Source organism: Petromyzon marinus, chromosome 45 (assembly GCF_048934315.1).
Source record: "Petromyzon marinus isolate PM22_M1 ecotype Great Lakes invasive population chromosome 45, UKy_Petmar_22M1.pri1.0, whole genome shotgun sequence".
Classification (NCBI taxonomy): domain Eukaryota; kingdom Metazoa; phylum Chordata; class Hyperoartia; order Petromyzontiformes; family Petromyzontidae; genus Petromyzon; species Petromyzon marinus.
Window position 1 is genome coordinate 8,935,157 of NC_133711.1, and position 23,967 is coordinate 8,959,123.

The 23,967-nt window shown below is 48.0% G+C and overlaps 1 protein-coding gene across 1 annotated transcript; it reads right to left on the minus strand.

Moving 5' to 3' along the window:
* Positions 1-539: 539 nt before the first annotated feature.
* CIMIP1 (ciliary microtubule inner protein 1) lies at positions 540-10,574 on the minus strand. Its single transcript, XM_032971158.2, has 4 exons — positions 8,607-10,574; positions 6,473-6,554; positions 3,786-3,896; positions 540-2,552 (listed from the first exon to the last, which is right to left on the minus strand). Exons 1-4 carry the CDS (start codon positions 8,669-8,671, stop codon positions 2,391-2,393), a joined length of 420 nt encoding a protein of 139 aa, XP_032827049.1. The 5' UTR covers positions 8,672-10,574; the 3' UTR covers positions 540-2,390.
* Between the last annotated feature and the right edge of the window lie 13,393 nt (positions 10,575-23,967).

A 23,967-nucleotide genomic window follows, 5' to 3' on the forward strand; every position in this document is an offset into this window, starting at 1 on the left:
CACAAATTTGTTTTTACCTTTGGATTTTCACCCGAACATTGCAACCTCCCACTGGAAAGTGTCCTTGTTGCGGGGGTCTCTATCATAGTTGAGCCCACAGCTGAACAACAACAATAAAGTAATTTCCAACTTGTTGAGCCAAACAGCATCTGTACTGGTATTGAGTGTTCTTTCAAGCTTTAATCACGATGAAAGACTACATTTTTCTTTCTTTCAATTTTATCACCAAACCAGTCAATCTATTCGTGGGAAGGGGAATGATGGATTGATTTTCATTTCCCCCCCCCCCACCCAAAGAAAACTAATTTTCCTATCATCCTCGACATAAGTTTTCTTAAAGAAGATCTACTTCGCCGGAACGAAATGTCAAGTTAACCTTTTTACATCACGTGACAAGCTCGCGACTGTGGGACTCCGTTAGTTCTCAGTTAGCCCGACGATCGCAAAACACTTTACTTGCGGCGGGGGCGACGGCCGTGCAGGCGTACTAGTGGCTGCAATGACACCCCCCCCCTCCCCCCCCCCCCTTGTCACTAAACATCAGCAGCAGCAATCCTCGACTACGATGTTAACTCCCTCTGCCCTTTTTTCATACAGTGGTCAGAAGACGGATCGCAGAATCGCACTAAAAGAGGCCTTAACAATTTCACATTTTCGCTCCGGCCAACTGCTGTGCGTTAAGTGAAAAAAACAAAAATCACAAACGCACACAATGAGACGGATTTTCAATGTGTTTTTTTTGGGAGGAGGGGGGGGGGAGTGGGGGGAGTGTGATGTCTCCGACGTTTCGCTCTCCGCTTGCTTGGAGCTTTTCCTAAGGACATGAATCTTGTCGTTTTTTTATGGGTTGCAAAGAGACACCCAAGAGAGGTTTGGTGGGTGGACTACTGCAAATTTCAAGGTAGTACGTCCCCCCCGCACCGCCAATTAGCACGGTCGGCTACGCACGGTGCGAAAGAAGTTCAACATACATACACTATAGGATTGCTTTTTGTGTTTAGTTTGTTGTCCTTCCCCCGAACCGCCGATTAGCAGGGTCAGCTACGCGCGCTGCCTACAAAACACATCGCGAGAGATGAAGATCAAAACCGCAAAGAGCCAAGCCAGTGGTCCACAGAGAAGTCCACCATTAAAGGATTTGCCGAACAACAACAAATAAAACCTAACAGGCTTGTCGGAGGCCCCGAAGTGCGAAGCGATATCAGCACAGATATTATATCAATTGCAAAGGTGGCATCCACATTCTTGTTATTCACAATTGCCAAACGTTCCATTTCCATGAGCATTTTAAGGTCGACTTGTAACTCTTCACCACACCGATGCTCTCTTCACAGCGGCAATTCGATAAATTGTCATCATCCGTAATCGCAGTTTCAGTTGAGAACAAATTCTTTCTCACAAGGAAGTAAATGTATAAGATATACGAATACTAAGATGAATTTGTACACCTGCAATCCATCGTTTATTGTAAGCGCAGGACCAATGTTAGTGTATGAGTCGACAATGCATCGTTACACCTCTGAAAGAGAAAATAACCCAAGGAAAAACACGAATGAGTGGTAAAATCACACGATAGTTAATGCATGAATCTGTACTGAAATCTCAAAATGCACGCTGCACTGCAATAATATCGTTAAAAAAGATCTCAAAAATGTTCCTCCACAGATTATGCATTGCAGATGAGGGCAAAAAGACACTAAAATGAAAACATTGACTTCCTACTTAACACATCTTTATGAATAGGTTAGCTGATAAGATATATTCATTTTCCTCGGGCCTATTCAGTTGGCTACACCTCTCAGATGATACTCGTGAAGAGAAGAAGCCGGCACTATGGATGGGCGTTTGCTTCGATTATCGCACGAGCTTTCCCAGTAATCGATGACTTTTCTCATTAATCGATTCGTCAAACGATTATTATCGATGATTGACAATAAAAAAACAACTCGGCTTTAACTAAATGTTGGTTGATAAGAGGCACGTGCCCGATTTACCCCATGACCCTGACCACCAGTACAGGAGGCTTGATGCGTGTGCGTGTGCCACTGGGTAATATTTAGAGGAAGCTCATAAAGGACGTCGCTACTGGGCAGTTGGAGGCCAGTCGCCCTTCCAACAATAAGAAATAGAGACACAAAAATAGAGCTTTAGTGAAATAAGTGAACAGAGCTGCAGTTAAGCCAGACACTGGTGAGATGAATTGCCTTGTTTCTGTTATTTAGTTAATTGTGTTTATTCGGATTTGTGAAAACTACTGGACACCTGTGAAAAAGAGCGCTATAGCTCATCGGATTCCCCCGGGATGAATACATACTCTGATACTCGGGGCGGCTAAGCTTTTGCTCGACATGCTTTGGCCTCGTGCTACCCACTTGCCCGCGTGCACGTGGCTAATCGAAGCCCTCCCGCGGCCACTTGAGCATCTTGCAGAGGTCGCGTTTCCCGCGGGCGCGGGGGCCGTAGTGGTCGAGGGACGGGCCTGGCCCATCCAACCGCCATCCGATGACGCCCTGCGAGGTGCGTGGCAGGTCCACGGGGGCGGCGTCCACCACCTTGCATGGCGAGACGTCAACAACGACAACAACAACGACGACGACGACGAGGTGACAACAAAGGGACGAGTGCAAACAAATGTTGCCCACGGGTATGGGCGCAATTTCTGCTCCTTGGCTACAAACGGGCAAAATACCCTCGTGGCAAAGTGATTTTCTGCAAAAAGTGACCATTAATGTGCCGGTTATCTCCCGTTTACAGCCCTGAACCGGTGGTGGAAAGTCCGCATTCCTTAGGCGGGAGCAGTCTGTCCATATGTAACAGTCCTCCATAACGGTCCCCACAACATCGGCGTTCCCTGCCACCTTACACCCCCTACACCAGAGTTTACCGGGAGCACCCTGAGGTGTAAAGAGATCGGATTTGTGGCTGGAGATGAGGAGACGTGTTCCCCGAGGTGCGAAGATATGGGATTGGTGGCTGGGAATGAGTAGACAAGGATGAGTGGAGGGGGGAGGGAATGGGAGACGGGGGCCGAGCGGATAAGAGGGAACGTCTTGCGGAGTGAAGGGAGGAGAGAGTCGTGGATGAAGGAGGGAGCTGTGGCAGAGGTGGAACTAAAGGACCATCTCCGCGTGTTGGTGAAGAGAGTATCCGCTACGTGCAGGATAAGCACCGTTTGACTTGCACGCAAAGCGGTACCGACTGCATTGACTCCGGCGGGATGATGTGCTGAGTCAACCCCCAACCAGGGATCTGAGCTCGCAGCCTTCTGATTGCGAGTCGCTCGCTCTACTGCTGAGCCACCCTGCATAGATGTTTTTTTGTGTTCAACATTATTGCGCCATTTTTTTCGGACGGTTCTGAGTTTTGTAGCTCATGGATTTTTTTGATGGATCAGACTTTGGAGAGAAAGAAAAAACAAGCCAGGTTATTCAGCGGTAGAGCGAGCAGGCCCCACGAGTTGAAATCCGAGTTGAGGGATGAGGTGGCCCATCATCCATCCGGGGCCATTAACCCCTAGGGAGGGTGGGGGGACAGCCAAGGGGGGCCGGTGCTGCCGGGGGGTGGAAGGGAAGAAACAGGGGGAGCGAAAGGAGGAGGCGGGGGTGGGGGGAGGGGCAAGGGGGAGCGGTGCCCAACACGGCTGCCATACTTGTCTTATCGATAGACGAAGACATCCCGCCGCCATACAAACATGGGAATTTTTACCGCCGATGCTAATTTTCTGAAAGAAATTACTTTGGCTTGTACTTTCTCCTCAACAAGGGGAAGAGTTCTAGCAAGCGTACCTCCCGCTGCTGCTCTGCTGATTTGGCTGGAGTGGCAGGAGTCGCATGGCCATCACCTGGAATTTCATCTCTCGACTTACTCTCCACACGGGGGATTTCATCTTTAAGCAGCTGCAGCGACACATGAAAAGCACATTAAGAATAACACTGGTCGAGGTTAATAGGGCATTCGAAATTGAATTATTGATAAGGCCATACAGCAAACTATTTACGAATCTCATTTGATTCGCATGAAAAAATGTCACAATGGGATTATTATATTTTGCATTTTATGTATTTTTAATATGTTCATCTGACACGCATGACATGGGAGGTATAAAATTGGTCAGAACGCTCATTGGTGGATTGCACATGCATCCCGTTTTCTAATAGAAACATTTACAATTAAACGAGAATATGTAATCTGCCTACCCTGGCATGCATAAGGTCGTGGGTTCTATCCCGAAACATGCCTTTTAGATTATTTGGCTATTATAAATTCCCACATACGATACAAGCCACTTCAATGAGCCGTCACGTGTGGCCAGAAGTGCCTCTGAAAGAGAGAGCTAAGAGCACAGCGGGATGCACCAAATAAATAAATATAAAAAGTCACGGGAATTGAGTCTTGGCTGCGCATGCATCGAGGCTCCCTTTATCGCCGCCGCCGCCGCTCGACGCGACGGCTCTCGCGGCCCCCGCGTTTATATTCGCCAGCAAGCGCAGGAGGCTGCCACTGCGCTGTCGGTCACAGCTCCACCGGATCCCCGTCCAGCTCCGTGTCACCCGCGACTGGTCCGTCACGGAACGCGCACACAACAATGCGGGAAGGAGATCACCGGCGCTAAGCCGCCCGGCCCCCCCCCCCTCCCCCCCCCCCCCCCCCCGGTGCTCAACGTGAGATTATTTGGCTGCTATAAATTTCCACGTGATAAGCCACGTGCTTTGAGCTATAATTTGTGGCCAGGTCGCCTTTGAAAAATAGCTGTATACCTCAGTGGGACTGACCTGATTGAATAAAAAAAAATAGTTTATAGATTTAAGCAAAATTGTCAATCGCAGCGCATCTGCGCCACAGTGGATATTAGGAAGCCACGCTTTGGAATCTAGATTGTGAACGCAATTCTTTAGAACCGATTTTGTGTTTAGTATGTTGCCCTTTAGCCCGCACCTAAGATTAGCACGGTTGGCTACGTACGGTGCGAAATAAGTTCAACACACATAAGTACAAATAGACAGCGGCGTTCGTGTTGTTGAATTCGACTGAACCTCTCGGCACACTTTCTTCTTTGTGTGTGCTAGAAACATAAAAAATGGGTAAGGCCCCATAGTTCGAGTTTGTGGTGAGCCTGTACAGGTCAGCTTTTGTGTCAAAGGTCGCTCTCAATGCCATCGTGGCCCCTACCCCCACACTTTGTCACTGGTCTCATGGAGTCATGAGGTCGCTCTCAGCCAATAAGTGGATTTCTTAAGGACAATTTCGGAACTTTTTTGCAGATTTTCAGACCATTCACATTCTGCAATAATGCTCGTGACAAAGTGACACAATAGTTTGACTTGTGCCATCACAGCAATAAGCACCTGAGTTTGATTTCCGACGTGGGTCCCTTTCTGTGTGGAGTATGTACGTTCTCCCACTGTTCCACCTGGAATTCCTCCAGGATTCGTTTTTTTTTCCCTCCTTTAGCTAACCCACCCCCTCCCCCACGTACACGCAATATAAAGGTATTGGCTAAAATCATCCCAATGCTGAAAATGTACCTGCAAATGACTTCGTCGGGATTACGCATTTGGAAGATCGGCCCCAAACTGCGAAAACTTGCCAGGGCTCTCCCGAAAGGGAGTCTTGCGATGATGACCACCGCAGGCGGGTGATTTGTGAGGTCAGGCAACTGCGTGTATGTTGAACTTCCTTCGCATCGTACAGTAGCCAACCGTGCCAATCGGAGGCGTGACAATGTCGCCCTCACATTAAGCCTACTGCGAGTTGTAAACAATCCCCTAGTCAACTTGGCTTAGCCAAATTTGAGCATAAAAAAAATATGTAATAAAATTACGAATTGCGTTATAAACTTCACCGTAATTTGGCAGTCCCACATGCCAAATTCACGCAACCTTCAGCGCAACAAGAAAAAAAAACGCGAAAACTCAAAACATACAGCGAAGACGCACGAATTGATGAATCGTCAAAATTTAAATGCATGAAATCTTGTTTATGCGATTCTAATTTAAATGTTATTTTTTTACATTAAATATTAATAAAGCCGATATTTCATCATTAATGGCCCATGAAATACAGAGAATTGCAACTATACGCGGTACATCGAGCCCCACATGCGCATGGTTCCGGACACCTCGCACGTTTTTATGAAAGCTTTCATCTGTGCTGCGGTGACATTTTTTGATAGTTGTTTGAATCACAGAGCCCTCGTGTGTTTTGTATTTAAATGTCTTTTATCTTAATCTCGCCTTGGGTGTGGAACTGTAAAATAATTCACACACCGAGATCAAATGAACTCGGCCAGGAAACAAGATATGGTAATTGCATCAAAATGTATTGGCTCAAATTTTTGGTTGAGGTAATGTTCCAGAAATTGAAATAATTTGGGGGAAATTGCATCACAAATGAGCACTTGTGAGCAAAACGTCCCCTATAATTTAACGTGCGAAATAGCTTGTAAATTTCACTTAGCAAGCAATTCACAAACCTCCTGCGGAGAGGCAGTCAGAAAGCCCCACGTGTTCGGCCACCTCTTTGCCGCTTCCAGTTCGGCATTAACGTGACGTTTCCTGAAATTGAAGGAGAGAGTCGGGTTTAAAAAAAAAATAACAAAGAGATTGAGAAATGCCACAAGAATCTAGCAAAAATAATTCGGCGTGGAGGCACAAGGTAAATGGACCGCCACGCACATTCGGGTGTTGTTTTTTTGAGTGCTAGAGCAGTGAGTGGTCGCACACTCTTCTCACATGGGGTTTTTAAATTACAGCCTTTAGCAGAAAAGGGAATGCTGTCGCGGTGTAACGCTCTGGTACACTGGACCTGCAACAGAGACCGGCCTGTGCCATTCGATGTCGCGACGCGCCAGTTGAAACAACGGTGCAGGTTTCGCAAAATCGCCCTTCCCTCTGTTCGCCCAGCAGTATTTTGCGAAGTCTGGCGCAGTAGGGTCATAGTGTGGGTACTTTCACCTCTTTCATCACATCTGGCCAGTGTAGAAGAGTAGACCAGGTATCCTCTAGAAAGGTCTTTCCAGAGAAGCCTGCAATTTTAGGAACGTCTGCCAGCAGTGATATGAACAAGCAATATACTATAGGGCTGTAGTTTTAGACGAAAACTATTTTTGTGACTCGTGTTTTAAGACCGAAGCAATAAAGGCTCTAAATTCCGGGAGCTGTGTTCTCAGAAGTGGGCTACTCTGCGGTGGCTCTGGGTGGTTAGTTTTATAGTTTTACCATGTTCCCTTAAAAATGTAAGATCAAGGTTAATTTATTTTTATACGTGTTTTTAATGGCAACCTACATAGAAAGTTACCTTGCTTATTAAGAGAACTGAGGCATTAAGGAGCCGTCGTTTATTGGGCATGCGATTCTCGCTAAATGTTTTAAATTGCTCAATTAATTGACGGCGTAAAAGGCAAAAAAACCTCAGAGGCTCGAACCGTTACTGCGGGGCTGAAAATGAGTCACAATTTATCATACGCACTGGCAATTTTGTACACAGTAACAATGATATCCTCTGGTCTAACACTGTTTGAGACGAGGCTCTAAAGAAAGCTGTCTCTGGTTTGAACGAATCAGTTTCGAAGACAATGCATCATATACAATCAGAGCATGTTTTTTTGCATGTTCACAAGTATATGTGGTTAATGCAGACATGAATCGTTGCAAAAGGTTTCAGCTTGGTGTTTTAACATCTTAACACAACTGTTTTATTGCCAGAAAGGGTAAAACCTATTCTCATAACAATGATCTCACTGCTCATCACAGTCATCATCAGCCACGCGGTCAATCCACTGCTGGATGAAGGCCTCCACAAGCTATCACCATCTCTCTCGATCCTGCGATGTAATTCATCCATCGGATGCCTGCACATGAACCGATCTCCCTGCTGCGCATATATTTATTATTAATTTGCAAGCGTAATGAAATATAAAGAGGCTGATGGGTTGGGACTGAAAAGGGATGTGGGTTTGTTCAGCTTCTATCTTTAAATGCCCTTGTCATTTAAGATGACATTTAAAAACAGGCATGACATTTCTTATACTCTACTATCAGACTAAACCCACTGGGGATTTATACATTTTTTTCAAGAGATCAGTGTAATATTGCATGAGAGCACACTTCTTGAAGTATAAAGAATATATACAATATTATGCACGCCATTATCATCATCAGCAACAGCCATGGTCTGCTGAATGGAGACATCCACGAAGCTGCCACGATTCCTCATGATTCTGCAATATAATAATTAGCCTAAGAATCTGCACGAGAGATTATTCTATTGTTCCATCTCAGACACGTTCAAATCCTTGGCTGCCACTCCATCATTATTCTTGACGATCAGTCATTATCCCTCGTAAGCAACGGGCCTTCCCCAAGCCCCCTTCTTCATCATTAGCCACGGTTAATCCACTGCTGGATGAAAGCATCCCTTAGCCACCTCCCACGACATTGCGATGCGGTAATCCACCTTGCAACCACTTACCTTTCTTCTAAACAGTTTGCATCATGTCTTCGAAAACTGCGTATGCACGCGTTCCCCTTTCTGCCTTCAGTACAAATTGTCTACATACATATGAGAAGTAACAAAACAAACCCCAAACGAAGAAAGATGGTGCTTACCATATCTCGTCCTGTGCAACGAAATCGCGTCGCGGTTGACCAACGTCGTCCACTCTTGCGGCCATGGGTGCCGCTTTGAGTGCAGCGGCGTGGCTGCACCTTCCACCCCCGCCTCTCCCGCGCGCGCGCGACGAAGTCCGTCGTTTCGGGACGCGGCTCGGCGACGGCGGCGTAGCAACGCCGACGGTCGCAGGAATTGCCCGCGCGCCCTCCCGCGGCGCTTCGAAACCCACGGCCACTCGCTCGTTAGCCCGCTTGCGACATGCGGTGTCACTAAGATGTCACGGAACCATTTCCACCCTTGGCAACTGCATGTCCGTACACGTGTTCTGGAAACCCACTTTGGTTCGAGGGAAGAGGGCCCATTTGGGGGCACTTTTTGCATCTTTAATACCCACGATGAAACGAACAGAGCTGGCGCAAACCTGGCAGCCGGAGCTTTTTGTAAGTGTTGAATAATAATAATAATTCCCCTTCATCAATGAGCGCATGGTGTGGACATAAGGGAGACAAGAGAGTGTTTGCAGGACATTTTGACCCCTAACTGTATATTTTTTTACGCGCAATTATTCGCTGGCAAGTGAAAATGATGCGGCGCGAGGTGAAAACACGCAGGACGTGAGGCTAACGACACAGCAGGCCACGGTCGCGTTCGTATTCGCGGAATGATGAATATTTCGCAACAAAAAAGTTGCCGACGCTGATGCTGCAAACAGATGGTTTGGTGAAAGAGTGTTCTCACTCACTCGTGGGATATTTGGACAGCGCAGCGTTTTTACTGAGATGCGGGTCGCAACGATTGCGCTTCGAGCCGGAATGGATTCGTCGATATACCATCAAAACATCGTCCTCGACTACTTTATTCTGATCGATTTCTCAGGGCCTCATTAAAATCAGAGACGCCCCTACATCCTGCCTCCCGAAGGTGGGAAACCCCCCTAAAAGGCACGCCCAGCATTGCACGGCTGATGATGCCAATTACCTCAGCAAGCCCTTGCCCCACCAATTCCCCCGTCCGGCGGCACATCTCATTCGAACGGTGGAGGAATCAAACCGATAATCGTTAGAGCAATCGACTGCCTAAATTAACCGGGTGGCCGAGATGACATTGCATCGTACTGTACAAACTCGTGGTGAATTACCGAGCCGACGTTTGGAATGCTGTCACTTGAGACGTGAAGAGCTCTTGCCAACCAATGTCCTGCGCCTCCCACGGTGAGCACCGTGACGCTGAAGGTGTTCAATAATCGCTTTGTTTCTGACCACAGAGTTGGAAAATAAAGTGTCCGCATGACTGGTCTGAGGCTGTCACGATGGAGCCCTATATAACGCTCCTTTGCTCTCGCTCGTTTTCCTTGGCTTTTCAATTGGGACATCAACTCGCGTTTGTAACGAACACAACATTCTTGATGAGGCTGGAGTTCCAATATCAAAGCTACTCCTGATGTGAAAAACGTTCCTTAAATCTTCCTATACACAGCACCCTTTTCTGCTTTTTATAGCCCCGACTGAAGGCTTCCCCAGCTGTATCAAGAGAGGTTGTTTAGCAATACTTCACCACTATGCTGATCAGTGTGAATTAGTGATGAAAAGAAAACAAGTGGAGGCTAAGGAGCAGTTAAGATTTCATTTGCCACTGATGTTAGCCCTGTCCGGGAATCAAACTCAAGTTGCGAGGATCATCACGCAGCCCGATAACTTTTGTGGCACCACTGCACCATACAATTTATACATCGCGATTAGGTATGTGCCACCTATTTTATAATTCATCCGAAAAAAAATACAAAACTTAGGTCTAGATGCGACATTTTGGATGATTCAAATGTTTTGCTTTTTTCGGATTGATCCCAACACTGGAAGTCACTTGTGGGTTTTTGTTTTCCTCCAAAGGCGGTGTCACGTGGCATCAGGTGACGTAACTTTTGTTACAACGAAGGCATTTCACATGGGTACAGAATGGAAGTGATCTAAAAAGAATCGGAATTTTTTTGAACTGTCAATTTAAAAAAAATCGAAACGTTTTAATTTCCAAACTCATCCCTCGCTTCTATTACATGAAACTAATTATTTGGTGACGGTGCCACGTTGGCAGTGGTGCACGAGCAACAAAACAACTCAACGAAATTGTCAAAAAACGCCGCCTTAAAAAGAAAGCATTCACCATAGGCGACGTGAAATACAGACATGCCTACACACAACAACACATGACGTCGCTGTACCGTTTGTTGTTGGTCGGGATCGTGCGTACAAGCCGGCAGTATTTCACGCCTTATACGTCGTCTTAAACTGCGCATTCCGCCTGTACACGGGGAATATCGCCATCACAGGGTTAAAACTTTATATAATGCCCCGCAAACATGGCACAGAAGACTGCACACCTTTCAAACCATCTTCTGAACTGTGGCTGTGGAGGCTACAGCTGACCTTTGGAAATAAGATGTATGCTGGATAACCCTGTCACTTCCAATACCCGGCGCACTCCACGACAGACAATATTTTCTATTTTACAAGTTCACTCGTTCTCCCGTGCCGAGGCTGCCACTATTTGCGGAAATCAAGCGGTGCTGCTGTCTCCCCTCGAAGTGGGGGGGGGGGGGGGGAGAAATGAACTAATGGTGCGAAAAAGTGAATTTACGTCCCCGAATGAATCATTTGAATGGCACGCGTTTTAAGTGGACATTTTACTGTGGCCGTAAATTGGGCGCTGGACGTCGGTGGAAGGGTTAAGATTGGATCGGCTTGGGGGTAAAATCCAATCAAACTGTTCAGTGAAGTGAGGATGAAGACCTGAGCTCAAATCTCGGCTTCCATCACTCACGGGGAAACATCCTGCGCCAGATCACCGTCCCGGGCAGCATGATGTAGTGATGTCATAAATTCCACAGCGTTGGCCGTAAAAGAAGTCAGCGTCTCAATATTTTAGTTGCAAAAGTCAACAGAAATACTTTACTGCACGTCCGTGTGCCGATGCCAAAGTATGTCTTAGTGGCGTTAAAGCGCTCCTCCGTGCCCGTTGTTGCAACGTGACAGATTGGAAAGAGAAAGAGAGAGAGCACTGAGGTGCTCTCGAGTTTCAACAGTGAAGGCATAAAGGTTAGAGAATGTCAGTAAACAGTCCTGTGAGCTGTGCAATGGAGTGATCGAATAAATAAGAAAAGAACTCGCCAACACTGTCCATTTATCTCCAGCACTTTCGGCTGTCGATTTAGTTCCATTTGGCGAACAAGACATATCGGCTGATGCAGCACTACTGACAAAAGGTTGAATCTGAATTAACAAAGTCAAGCATCAAGCGTGCCAGTGGCTGACTTATGATGAATTGGGATTTTAATTATTAACAAGACGTCGTCATCGTATCGCGCTTGGGAGGGGGAGGAGGTCAGAGGTTGTGAGTCTGTATGAATTTCTCCCCGGCGCGAAACGTCATGAGGCTTTCGCTCGAGCGTGGAGTCGCACGCGGTGCCCCAACCTCGCATCCCAGCAAACATCCAGCTTCGCTCCGAGACGTGAAATAACCACCTCGCTTTATCTCCCGCTCCACACGCCAGGCCCACCACCCCTTCCACCGTATAGCTTCTTGTGCGAAGCACGTTGCGCGATTTAATTGCAACGACTGATGGGAATTGAGGAAAATTGCAGGGTTTGTTTCGTGCGGGGCCGCTGTTTCCATTGTCGAACGCTCCAAAGATGATCCGTGGGAAAACGTTTCATGAGATTTCCTTGCTTTCCCACCCTCCAACTCGCATATTCATTCAGCCCTCTACCCTTCTCTTCACTCATCCTCACCCCCACTCACCTTCTGCTCTGATCCCAGCGCAGTGCATAACAATCAAGGTGTTAGTCTTGGCGGAACCAACAACAGGACAATCGGGGGACAGCTAAACTCAATTCCTCTCCCACCAATCTCTCGAACAAAAGCCCCACTGACTTTGGTGCAGTTATACAGAGTGGTCAAAAGTCAACATTATTTTATTTATTTTAACACTGCCATTAAAACACTTACATTTGTATTCTTTAACTTCATATTTTATATATTATCATTGTTAATATTTACGTCTTCTTCTTCTTCTTTCTCCTGTGAGGTCACCTCAAAAACTCCACCCTGAACGGCTTGAGACAAAACATAATTGATAAATGTATTGAAGATTACACGTGGATTTTTTTTTTACAGCCCTACATTCATTTCAAAAGATAATGAATGCACGCACTAATGCTAATGGCGGTCAGCCTCAACATTTGTTGAACATAAACCCAATGACCCTACGTGTTTCGCTAAAATAAATGTTACAACCCTGCGCCTCCTGACTTTTGGACCAACCCTGCTTAAGGCACAAAAGGAGGAGCGGTGGAAGCAGCGGTTAGCGCGAAAGGCAGAGCCACTTCGACTGCGCGAGCCTCTTTCCTGGCCAGTGCGAACGTCGGAGCAGTCAGTGACGGCCACACCGACACAGGAGGAGTGGGGGAGGGGCCTTCCTCTCTCGCTCGCCACCAACCCGCACGGACCGGCGTGGCCGAGCACGTGGATCCAACAAGCCCATGACGAGGGTTGCCACCCTTTTGCCCTTGCTTGCGTGCCACGATCGTCATCCTGTCGAGGCGATTTTCCTGGGAAATCCGCACGTCTTCTCGGGCCATTAAAGGTCCCAGTTGTGTATGATATGTAGTTCTGCCCACTCCCCCACCCCTCCCCCAATAATGTGATATATTATCTCCACCCCCCCCCCCCATGATATGTCCCAATTTCATGTAACTCAGAGGTGGCCACCCCTACCCATGACCGACGCGGCTCACGCGAAGGCCTTCATCTGGCAGTGGAACGCCACAAGTGTTACATTAACACCACGTGCACCAACAAGTGACGGGGTTTTCTCTTCCCCTCTCTGCCGCACCGATCACGGGCGACTCATTACAATCGACGATCACCCCCCCCCCCACTCCCCCCCTCCCGTGGTGGGAAGTGCAATGTTGAAAATCATGCGTTTCCTGGGGTCAATCGCCATTGACTTCCCGCACCGCGACAACTGCTCTTCCGCTCGACTGTGACACACTGAAGATCCGAAGCCGACGCTGGCCGCTCGCGATTCTCGCTCAGGGGCCGCCCGTTAGTTCACAGATGACGAACCAAAGTCCCCTTGCCGCCGCCTCCTCCTCCCCCTGCTGCTGCTGCTGCTCCCTCTCCTCCGCCCTGTCACGCCGCGCACTCCGTCCCTCCGCTCCCTGAACCCAAATAACCTTCCCACAGGCTCATTAGCCCCCTTCACTCTGATGTATCACTCTCCACCGCTTTGCATCAGGCCCACAGCGTGCCCATCGAGGCGTCCGCTCTCATTCCATTAAATTTTAAATCGGCCGACAGTGGCCTCGGTGACACGGCCGCCTTGTCTCGTGCAGAGTTCCCCCCCCCCCGACTTGCATAATCAACCGGCGCGAATGTCCGTGGTCTGTTCGAGCAAACGCCTCCACCGCCTCCTCGAATCAAGGGGACCCAGAAACCCTACGATCATTCTCACCGCATAAATACTGCATCGGGTGCTGGCAGGCGTCGCCACTCGTGGGTTCAGAGGCAGGAGATAGCGGTGACCTTTGAAAAGAGACATCGGGAGTGGCTCCCGTGGTCTTTCTACATTGGCCTCTCCCTTTTGGTAGACGGTGCCCTAGACCCCCGACTCCAATGAACAGCAGTGGGGCCGAGGCTGCATACCTGATGCGCGCACCTGCCCCGCTCAGCTGCAGTATTTATAGTCAGACACAGGCTCAGGTGAAATCAAAGTCAACACCGAGACACGACTGCGTCCGGGCTCCGGCGGCGGCTATGCTACTTTGTCGAGGTCATAAAGTGCCACCAGAGAACTCTGGGGATTAACTCCCCCCCCCCCTCCTCCTCCACTAAGTACAGACTGCCCACCTGCCGCGGTGTTTAGTGCTAAAGTTAGCAGCTGGGGTTCAGTGAGACACTGCGCTGCGCCGTGAGCCTCAAATGAAGCAACAAATCACGCAGCTGGATCGGCGTTAATAACGGCGCGGGCGCTAAAGGGGCCAGAGCCCAGGCACGCACCGTGCGCCCGGGCTCGTGAACTCGTGAACCCTTCGCGGCAACTCGATTTGCGCTGAAACGAATCGCGACCACACTGTGCAATAAGTGCGCGCGGCCTCCGTAAGTGGGGCACGCGGAGGGGTTTAAAAAAAAAAGATAAAGGTTTTACCGCCGATTAAAGTCCATCGCTTTTATTGCGAAAACAATCGCTTAATACTGCTGCACCACTAGCGCAAAAAAGAAGATGCGGCCGGGGCGCACTTGCACGTGTAAACTTTGATGCGAACGTTTATACTACGCCGAAAGAAAAGGAAAGAAAATATATATACAAAAAAAAACCCCGCTTGCCAATTGGTGGTAAAAGAATACATTACGGTGAGAGTAGCGGTGCGTCCGGTGTGGTCGCTCATAAATCCCTCAGCTGATAATCGCCACCCCGGAAAGACGCGCACCGCGGTGGAACCGCACAGATGGCAGAACCTCTGCACTGCGCGGTCACCGCCCGGCGCTCTCGCTGAGCGTGGTTGCAACTGGGGCCGGGCTCGCAGTCCAGGGCGTAACACAAGGAACAAAAGCACTACTTTATAACGGTTCAAATGCAATACTGCAGCACTGTGATGAATCCAACAGGTAACGTGGCGTTTAGAGCCGTAGCAGCGCAATGTGCACGACTGCCAGGGATGTGCCAAATGCAAACCAGTTTTCGTTCGTTTTAACTTTGATTCAGCATTGACAATTCGTTGAATCACATTTACCAGCGCAAACCGAGGTAAACCACGATGGTGTGTGTTGCTTCATCGTATATACAGGGTGCTTCAAAAAGATGTTAACATTTCAGAGAATTTACAACAACACCACAAGAAATGTCACCTTCCGAGCTCTGGAGACCACCTAGAGAAGATTCCAGGCCACGCGTTGACAACGATGGCGAACGAGTGGAGGCTCTTTGACTTTTTGAAGCTATTAAAATACATTTGTTAGCATGTTACAGTATTATATATTTTTATTATTGTATTGTTTGCCTTCTACGTGACTTTTACCGAAAGAACCAAGAATATGAATCCCTGCAGTCATGAAAGCTTTAAATCAAAATGTTACAGTGTATCATCCGTTCTTTTTCCATAAAAAACTATAGTCCCAATAAAGTGTTAACATTTTTTTAAAAGCACCCTATTATATATACGGACGGTAGTAAAACAGTCCAGGAAAGACAGATAATCTACAAAGAGGGGGCCCCAAAAAAAGCTATAACAGCCCCTGGGCCCCCCTCCCCCCCTTATTAAACATTTGCTGTGGGCCTTGTTCCTATCCACGTGGCCGGTGGGGCCCCACGCTGCGGTGGCGTGCGCGTGCCACCAACGCGCACGCTCTGTCCTCCGCGCCACGTGGCGGATCACAGGGACTGTGTGTACTCTTCATCGGAGGCATAAATCAGGAGGGGGTGGGGTGGGGGAAGGGAGCGACAGTCATAGGTTAAGCACCAGAGTGATGCGGTCCAAGTCACAAATCATGTGGAGGTAAAAAAAAAACCGACGGCGTGCTAGCCGACTTTTTCTACTGGCACGGTTTTCATGAAGCCTTCGCGAGTCGTCTTCATTTCTGATGTCGATACATCCCACGGTTGTTGAGCATATCCTAGCGGCCCATCAACCAAAAGCACGATTGATGTTTTATCATATAACAGTTAATACATTTCATTTTTTTATTGAGAAAGGTTATTCGAAGAGCTTGTGTTAAAGAGACAATAGGAAGGAATTCTAAATTGGAGGAGTGCGAGGAAATGACCTGGTGTTTGAACACAGTGTGAACAAGACACAACAGTCAGTCTAGTAGACCTAATTCTCAACATGGTGGATGGAGCGGGGTGGGGTGGGAGAATCAATAAGTGAAGTTCACGGAACCAGTAACCATGGTAGTAGTGATAGCAGAGCGATCGGGATGCGACTGACCGCTCGCGAGTGCGGGGTCATCGATCAGCCTGACCGCCGCACGTGTCGACATCCATCGAGTACAGTCGTACGGGAGCGCAAACCAGACGCAATCCCCTCGTGTTCCAGGTGCAGCACGGGACTCTCCGAGCAAACGGTTAACAAAGCATGCGGGCGCGCCCTCCGAACTCCTCCGCAATGACAACGTGTTGTTAGCGGCGGCTGTTGGGGGCTCTGCGAGAGAGGGAGAGAGGTCCGAAAGCATTTGGGGTCGTCCGTTCCTCATTTCGGGCATAATGGCTCGGAGCTGTCTGGCGCGCTTGTGCCCGCACCATCAATGCTGTTACCTCCGAGACCCAGGTTGGAGTCTGGCCCAAGAAACAGCAATTAAAAATCATTCTGGTCTGGTGGTCGCCGACAGGTCCAATCGATCGACTGCATTGACCGTGGACTTAACATGCTTGTGCTGTGCGCTTGTCCCACACGTTCCTGAACCTGCGGCTCTCGCCCGCCGCTTATTAAAAGTTGTTTTGTTGTTGTTGCTGCTGCTGCGAGGAGTGAGATGTGTTGCCGGTCGCATCTCTGCGGTGTCTCGCCGTTTACTTTTGGCAATAAGCTTTTAAATGCCGCCTGGGCGCTGCTCGATTTGCTGTTGGCACAATGCGAATGACAGGCGCAGCAAATGTTTATATCGGCCAACCGGTGTCACACCGTGACGGCGGTGCTCTGAGCGGGTGAGACGAATTTTTTGTACATCGGATCATAATAATAGTAGTCATGAAACTATCACGTACGTGTTTCACGGGCGTTCTACACAGCCCCCTTCGGCGTGTTCTCGGGGATTTCGTACCGCGTGCTGTTCCTGACGACGCTCCCAGCACGCAGAGAGAAACGTCAGACATCGCACGCGGTCCGAAACGACGTCGGCGGTATACGACCCGAAAGGCGCAGCGGGAGAACCAACAAGGGAACGAAGCCCGTCCTTATGATCTCGATCACAAAGTCCGAACCATTCGTCCGTTGCCCTCTCTTGATCAGAGGCTGTTGGTTGGGGGGGGCAAGTGTTGAACTCACAGCGGAGCATCCTGCCGATGGCAGACAACCACTCGCAAGGGCACGCGAGAAGAGGAAGCGAAAATTGGCATCGGTGCCACAAAAATAGACTGCGAGATGGCACGAGAAGCCCCGGTCCACGCCGCTCGCTTCATATTCGTCTTCCTATCTGCGTTGCGGCCACCGTCTCCTTGGACGTCCAACAACAACAACCGAGACACATCACGGGAAGAGGAGAATGTCACAGTTCTGGAGAGGGGGCGGTGAACTCTAAGGAAAATGCATTTTTGTCTCACACGGTTTTTTTTTCTTTCTAGAGCGTCCTTGCAAGGACCGCAGAATTTGTTTAACGAGCCTGACGATGTTGATGAGACACAGAGCGAGGCTGAAGCCAGCCCAGGGTTTGCCTAGTCAAAGAAATGCTGCTCGATAACATTGGTCTGCCAATAGGCTGATAGACTAAAATGTGTTACTTCAATGTTGTACGGTGAATGAACGGTACTGCATTCGACTTACGCACGCGTTTAACCATTGTCTTGAGTGGTGTATTATTACGCAACTGACAAAAAGCAGGACTTTTCGTGTCACGAGACAATTAACACATTTACCAGGATGGCGACCTCAATAAGAGGACGATCCTGGGAATACCAGGACAGGTGGTAACCCAAGTTTAAGTGGGCAGTTAAAAACCGCACACATACTCTTTGGTTCTCTCGGTAAATTCACGTCGGTAAAAATAAAAAAAAATAAAGTTAATCAAATCACGAAGTTTCGGAGGCAACACAAGCTTCCATCATCAGGTGTAGCTAGCACAGCTAAATTACTGTAAAATAAATAAATTACTGTAAAGCTAGTTACACCTGATGACGGAAGCTTGTGTTGCCTTCGAAACGTCGTGATTTGATTAACTTAATTTTTTTTTATTTTTACCTACGTGACTTTACCGAAAGAACCAAAGAGTATGGATCAAATCTAGAATGAACCGCACACATACCCGGTATTCGCTCTCTCACGGTCGGCGAGGGAGGCAGGCTGACACAGTGGTAACAGCAGGAAAAACCTGGGTTCCATTCCCGACTGTGTGGAGTTTGCATGTTCTGCATGGATTTCCTCCGCGTTTTCCGCTTTTCTCCTAAGAGCAAGAAAGGGAGACCACATGTCCACGCCACTCGCGCGGTGTTGGTAAGACAACTTCTTCTTGTTTTGTATTCGTGTGTGTTTTTCCGGTCGTGTGCTTTGCGTGGTATGAAGACATTTGTTTCATGGTGTGTAATTAGCGTAGAGCATTTATTGACACCGAACACACGACGCCGTGACTTATCTCCCACGCGTACAATTTTTTTTTTATCCTGCACGGTGTCCGTGCCACGTCCTCCGTCGCCCCCCTAAAAGGCTTTGACGTTCCCAAGGAGGGCCCCACGCCGCCCTAGCGGGGGGGGGGGGGGGGTGCTGTCAATCAACGTGAGTCTCAGAGCCACTCCAGGACCCATCGTCGAGTACGAGCGGAGATTACAAAACGAAACACCGGGCAGAGGCTGTTTGCAGTCAGCGGGAAACAGCTTTCCTCCTCAAGGCCACAAGCTCTGCGCTGCAATAACAGCGTGCGTGCAAATTCCGCCTTAACGCTGGAACACACCGCGGGGAATCTCTGCGAAATGTGCGGTGTGTTTATGCTGCATCTGTGCGGCTGTTATGGTAACAGTGCTTCCCATTGGAAGTAATGTACCCATTACTTGAAAATTGGATCATTTTCTCCAGAGATGCGTTTAGTCTGTAATGGCTCGGTTGTTTCTCAATGGTGTGCCTCTGTATGCCAGAGCTTACACACTCCGCCAAGTGATTGAATCCAATTCCTGCGCAAAAAAACCCGTAAAGCTCCAATATTTAGACTATTTGTTAAGTTTCCAGCAGGCGAGTGAGCGTTTGTCATAGGCTGGCAAAAATAAAATTGGAATTCAATTTGCGTCCGGGAATGAAAGACACGGGTCGTCAATGCTTAAGCCGATAGAACTTAATCAGGTTTTCCGCTCTGATAAAGGTCTTTCACCTAAACATTAACTAACCTTACAAAACATATCGGACATCTCGTTTAAAAAAAATCCTATACGATCTAAACAAGTAACCGATACGAATCCAATAGCTCCCCCGCTGTCTACGTGACCACCCCGTTCAATCCAGCAGGTGCGGACAGGCAACGTCTCTAACGCAGCGGGGTCAAAGCCAAAGTGCAGCATCGACGCACGAGACCCTTGCCCGCCGGAATCCCCCCCCACCTACCCCGCTGCCCAGCGCCTGGGCACCACCACTTCAGTTATTTTACGCAAAGCTGGTGCAACGCTTTCTTTTTGTTGTTGTTCTTTGCACCGTCAACCAGGCCATATGGCCAGTAGCATCCACCAGCTGCGTTTGTTGCGCGGTCACGCAAAGGCAAGCCCCGCGCCGGCTGCCCACTGCCACCTGCGCCCCTCGTTCACCTCTCCAGCCCCGCAGAATCCTAAACGCCCCCCCCCCCCGCGCAATGAGCTAATCAGCGGTGGCCACGCTCCCGACACCCCCTCCCCCACCCCGGCCCCGTCAGCGTGCCGCGCGCGGATTGCTCGAGGCCGCGCGGTCTGCGCCCTTGGCGGAGGAAGACGTTGAGAAGGCAACCGACGACCTCCCGTCGCTCTGGGTGGTGGTGGGGGGGGGGGGGCACGGGATCCTGGCCGCCCGCAGATGGCAACGTGGCCAGTCGCGATTAGCGCTCACACGCGAGCTCGCAGTCACGCACGCAGGCAGGCAGGGCCATCTAAACACCGGGGGGGGGGGGGGGGGGGCAGCGTAGCGTGCATGGCCAGGGATTAATGTCTGCATGGAATATATTCTGGGGTCTTCCCCCCCCCCCAAAACTCCTGGACCTTGACGGCGAGGTGGCGGGAGAGAAGAGGGGGGTATTTTTAACCATGGACAGCTCCAATTTAAATTAAGTCTTGGACGTGGACCTGATGTTCGGATTTATCCTGACGATAACGGGGCCCAAACTGAGGGCCTTGTTTTCCCCGTCCCCTACCCCCATTTTAGTTGCTCTTGGGGGGGATTTTTTGGGGTTTCGGGGAGTTGTCGGTAGCACCCTCGCGAAATGTATCACATCCAGCCAGATTGTAATATTCGTTTGATTGCAGTTACAAAATGGGACTTTTTTTTACCAGTTTCAAAGTATTCAAAAAATAAGAATAGGTTTTACCCTTTCTGTTTATAAAACAGTGCTAAGATGTTCAAACACCAGTATTTGTGGTGAACATGCAAACAAACATGCTCCGATAATATCTGCATTGTCTTTGAAACTGATTGCCAAAAAGTTTATATTTGGTGTTTGGACATCTTAGCACCTGTTTTATTAACAGAAAGGGTGAAACCTATTCTTATTTTTTTATATATTGGTTGAAGTTGTTTGTACTCTAGCGTATTCTGAGAACAGGGAGGAATGTTTCACTGTTTAATCAATCCGTACCCATCAACAACGGGGGAACATTTAACCGAAATGGTCATGAAATCCTTCAAAGGCCGCTTGATTCACTTCAGCCAAGTTAAGTGTAATGCGCTGCGAACGTGTTCATCATTAGGTGCAATAAATATTTTTTATCTGTCTCACAAGGTCACATTTCAAATAAATAGCAATAGCCAGGAAAATTTCGGAATTTAAAATTGAGATAAAAAAATCTATAATACTGCCCTTAGATCTATTTTTAGGTTGGCAAATAGCAGCTATGGCATTATTATAGTCAAAGGCGGAGGGGCATCAATCCATGAAAACTAAATCCACTCAATCTCGTAATAAAACATTTTATTGCAGTTTTTGATTTATTTCAATGGAAACAACAGTTTGGCGTTTTCAATTATAATTGGAACACAGACGGGGCTTGCTTATAAATTCTATATTTTTCCTGCTGTATTGAATTAAGTTGAAAAAAAACCCCAGAAAATTCAAAGGCTCGCATTCTGCCCGATACACTACCTTGATCTCACTCCCGACGCTCCGCGTTTTATTCTTTTATCATTCTCTCGCGTCCCATTTGCACAACGGTCAAGAAAGGCTGACGAAGCACCTCGTCACACTGTGAGATTGTGCGAAATAGTGGCGCTTGTCGGGAGGTCTTCGTCCAGCAGCGGATTGATCGTGGCTGACGTTGATGATTGAATGAATAAGGCACCGGTTAGCACCCGTCCGTGGGACACTTTTGGGTTTGACGTTGGCGTCAAGCCTCAATAAAGGGCCCTTTCTTGGCCTTGGGCCTGCGTGGTTACCATGGCGATGCCGCCGTGATCTTGCACAACCGGAAGTACGAGCGAAAAATGGAATCGGTATTTTGGTTTGTTTTGCCGATGGACGCCACGACTGTGAAGATTGGCACATTATGGTTTTCCAATTTGCCACGTTTGAGAGTTGTTGCCCAGGATGGCTTCAATTGAGGCGCCGCAAGCAGATTGTTTACACGATGGCCTTTGTTTTTTTTTCTCTCTCCTTTACCCAACGAATGTTATGCATTTTTAATGTAACCGGGGCAATTTGTTTGTGACATTGGGCCACGATGGCCTCCCCCTGTGATCCATTCCGCGGGATCTGCGTTGCCTGTAAGCATGCAGGGAGAGCTTAATCGGCAGATTTGCATTCCCAAAATGAGATAACTTATTGAATGTGGTGCTCAAACGAGTCTTGGTAAAGACCTGTGGGTAAAGTATGAAGGTTTACGTTGATTTGAAATTCCACGTGCGACAAAATTTGATCCGCACAGGCGGAGTCTGCAACAAATTTTTTAAATAAATAAATTATATGCACCTGCGATTCCTAATGTGAGGGACAAGGCAAACCCCTGCCCCCCCCCCACCCCCAAATATAGAAGTCAAACTCCACCGATGCGGATTTGATTCAGAAGCTAAGCAAACTTGAGCCTGGTTCGTACGATAGTTGGATAGAAGACATCCCGGAAATATCAGGTGTGGTAGGATTGGGCTGCGAGGTGCTTTAAGAGATGGCAGTCGAGCAATTGATAATTGAATATATCTGTGCAGAGCTGTGAATGTTATCGTCTCCTTGATGTGGTCGCTCTGGTGACTGTGCAGCCGTGACGTCAAGGTTAGCACACTGGACTCTGAGTGCAGAGGTGTTTGGTTCGATCTCAATGGAGCAAGTTTATTAAATCCAACCTCCCGCTCCCCCCTATTCCGAGATCCTTTGGCCAGCGTGGAAGAATAGGCCCAAATACCCTCTAAGAGGATCTTTCTAGAGCACCCTCTAATGGATGCATCTGCAAGTCATTGCAGGTCAGAACCTTTACCTTTAATTGTTCCCAGACATGCCATTGCAGGGATAACCAAATACAGAATCAGCAGCTATTCATCCTGACTTCACCTGGCCCCAGGAACTGTGAAATGTATTGACAGTGTGATGTTCAAAAGCCAGTATGAAGAGTCAGCCAAAATACACTGTGTAATGGCTGCCTCCAGCCACCAATAGTGGAGGCTCTTCTGTCAGCAGTGCCATGAGCAAATAATTGCGGGGTTGCAGCTCTCTTTATATAATTTTACCGGAACAAAAAAAGGAGGCATGTAAACCGTTTGCAGAACTAGTTTACACAAAAAAAAACGTGAGATAAACATAAGAAAATTAAAAAAAACGTTAACTGTAATGAGTAATTACCAACCTAATGTAATGCTACGACGAAATAATATGCAATTTATTCATTGCATAGATGAATTGTAGCCAGCAAGGCACAACTTGCAGCTGTTAACACGCATAAGTGTTTTCAACTCGAGTGATTTGTTATTCTTCAAATTTAGAATGTTATTACTTGATATGAATACTGCAAGAAGCAGAAATTGCGGTGACCTAAGAGGTCACGCGTGACCTGGAATGAACTTTTAATCTCCGTAGCTGGTCCAATTTTAGCCATCAATTCATTCAATATTTATGCAATTTAAAGTAGCATTTAAAAGAACACGGGAAAGGTTTTTGCTTCAATGAGAGGCACGTTTAGTCTCATTTAATATTAATAAGAAAGAGGCATCCCAGTTAAATTGTTGTATGATACTCATTTGCACTTTTCGGGGGTCACAATCGGGAAAAAGAAATGTATATATATGATACGAGGCAATAATAATTACACCTAACAACGTGGCCTCGGGCGGGAAGGGGTTTTTCGTTAATCATCTTGACGAGCCGATAATGAAAAATCCCTGCAACTTGGGGTGAATGTCCATGGATAATGAGACGTGGCACAGGACGGAAAAGCAAGCTGAAGCAAAGAAGAAGCGAGGGACCCAGAAGTGACTCACATAATTGAGAATCATCAGTTCACACGCACTACTT

What these genes read in the sequence shown, in the direction of transcription:
- CIMIP1 (XM_032971158.2), bottom strand. Translation starts at nt 8,671, where the DNA reads ATGGCCGCAAGAGTGGACGACGTTGGTCAACCGCGACGCGATTTCGTT. An exon ending in GTTGCACAGGACGAGATATG is followed by an intron (nt 6,555 to 8,606) that starts GTAAGCACCATC and finishes CTTCAATTTCAG; the next exon opens with GAAACGTCACGTTAATGCCG. An exon ending in TGACTGCCTCTCCGCAGGAG is followed by an intron (nt 3,897 to 6,472) that starts GTTTGTGAATTG and finishes GTGTCGCTGCAG; the next exon opens with CTGCTTAAAGATGAAATCCC.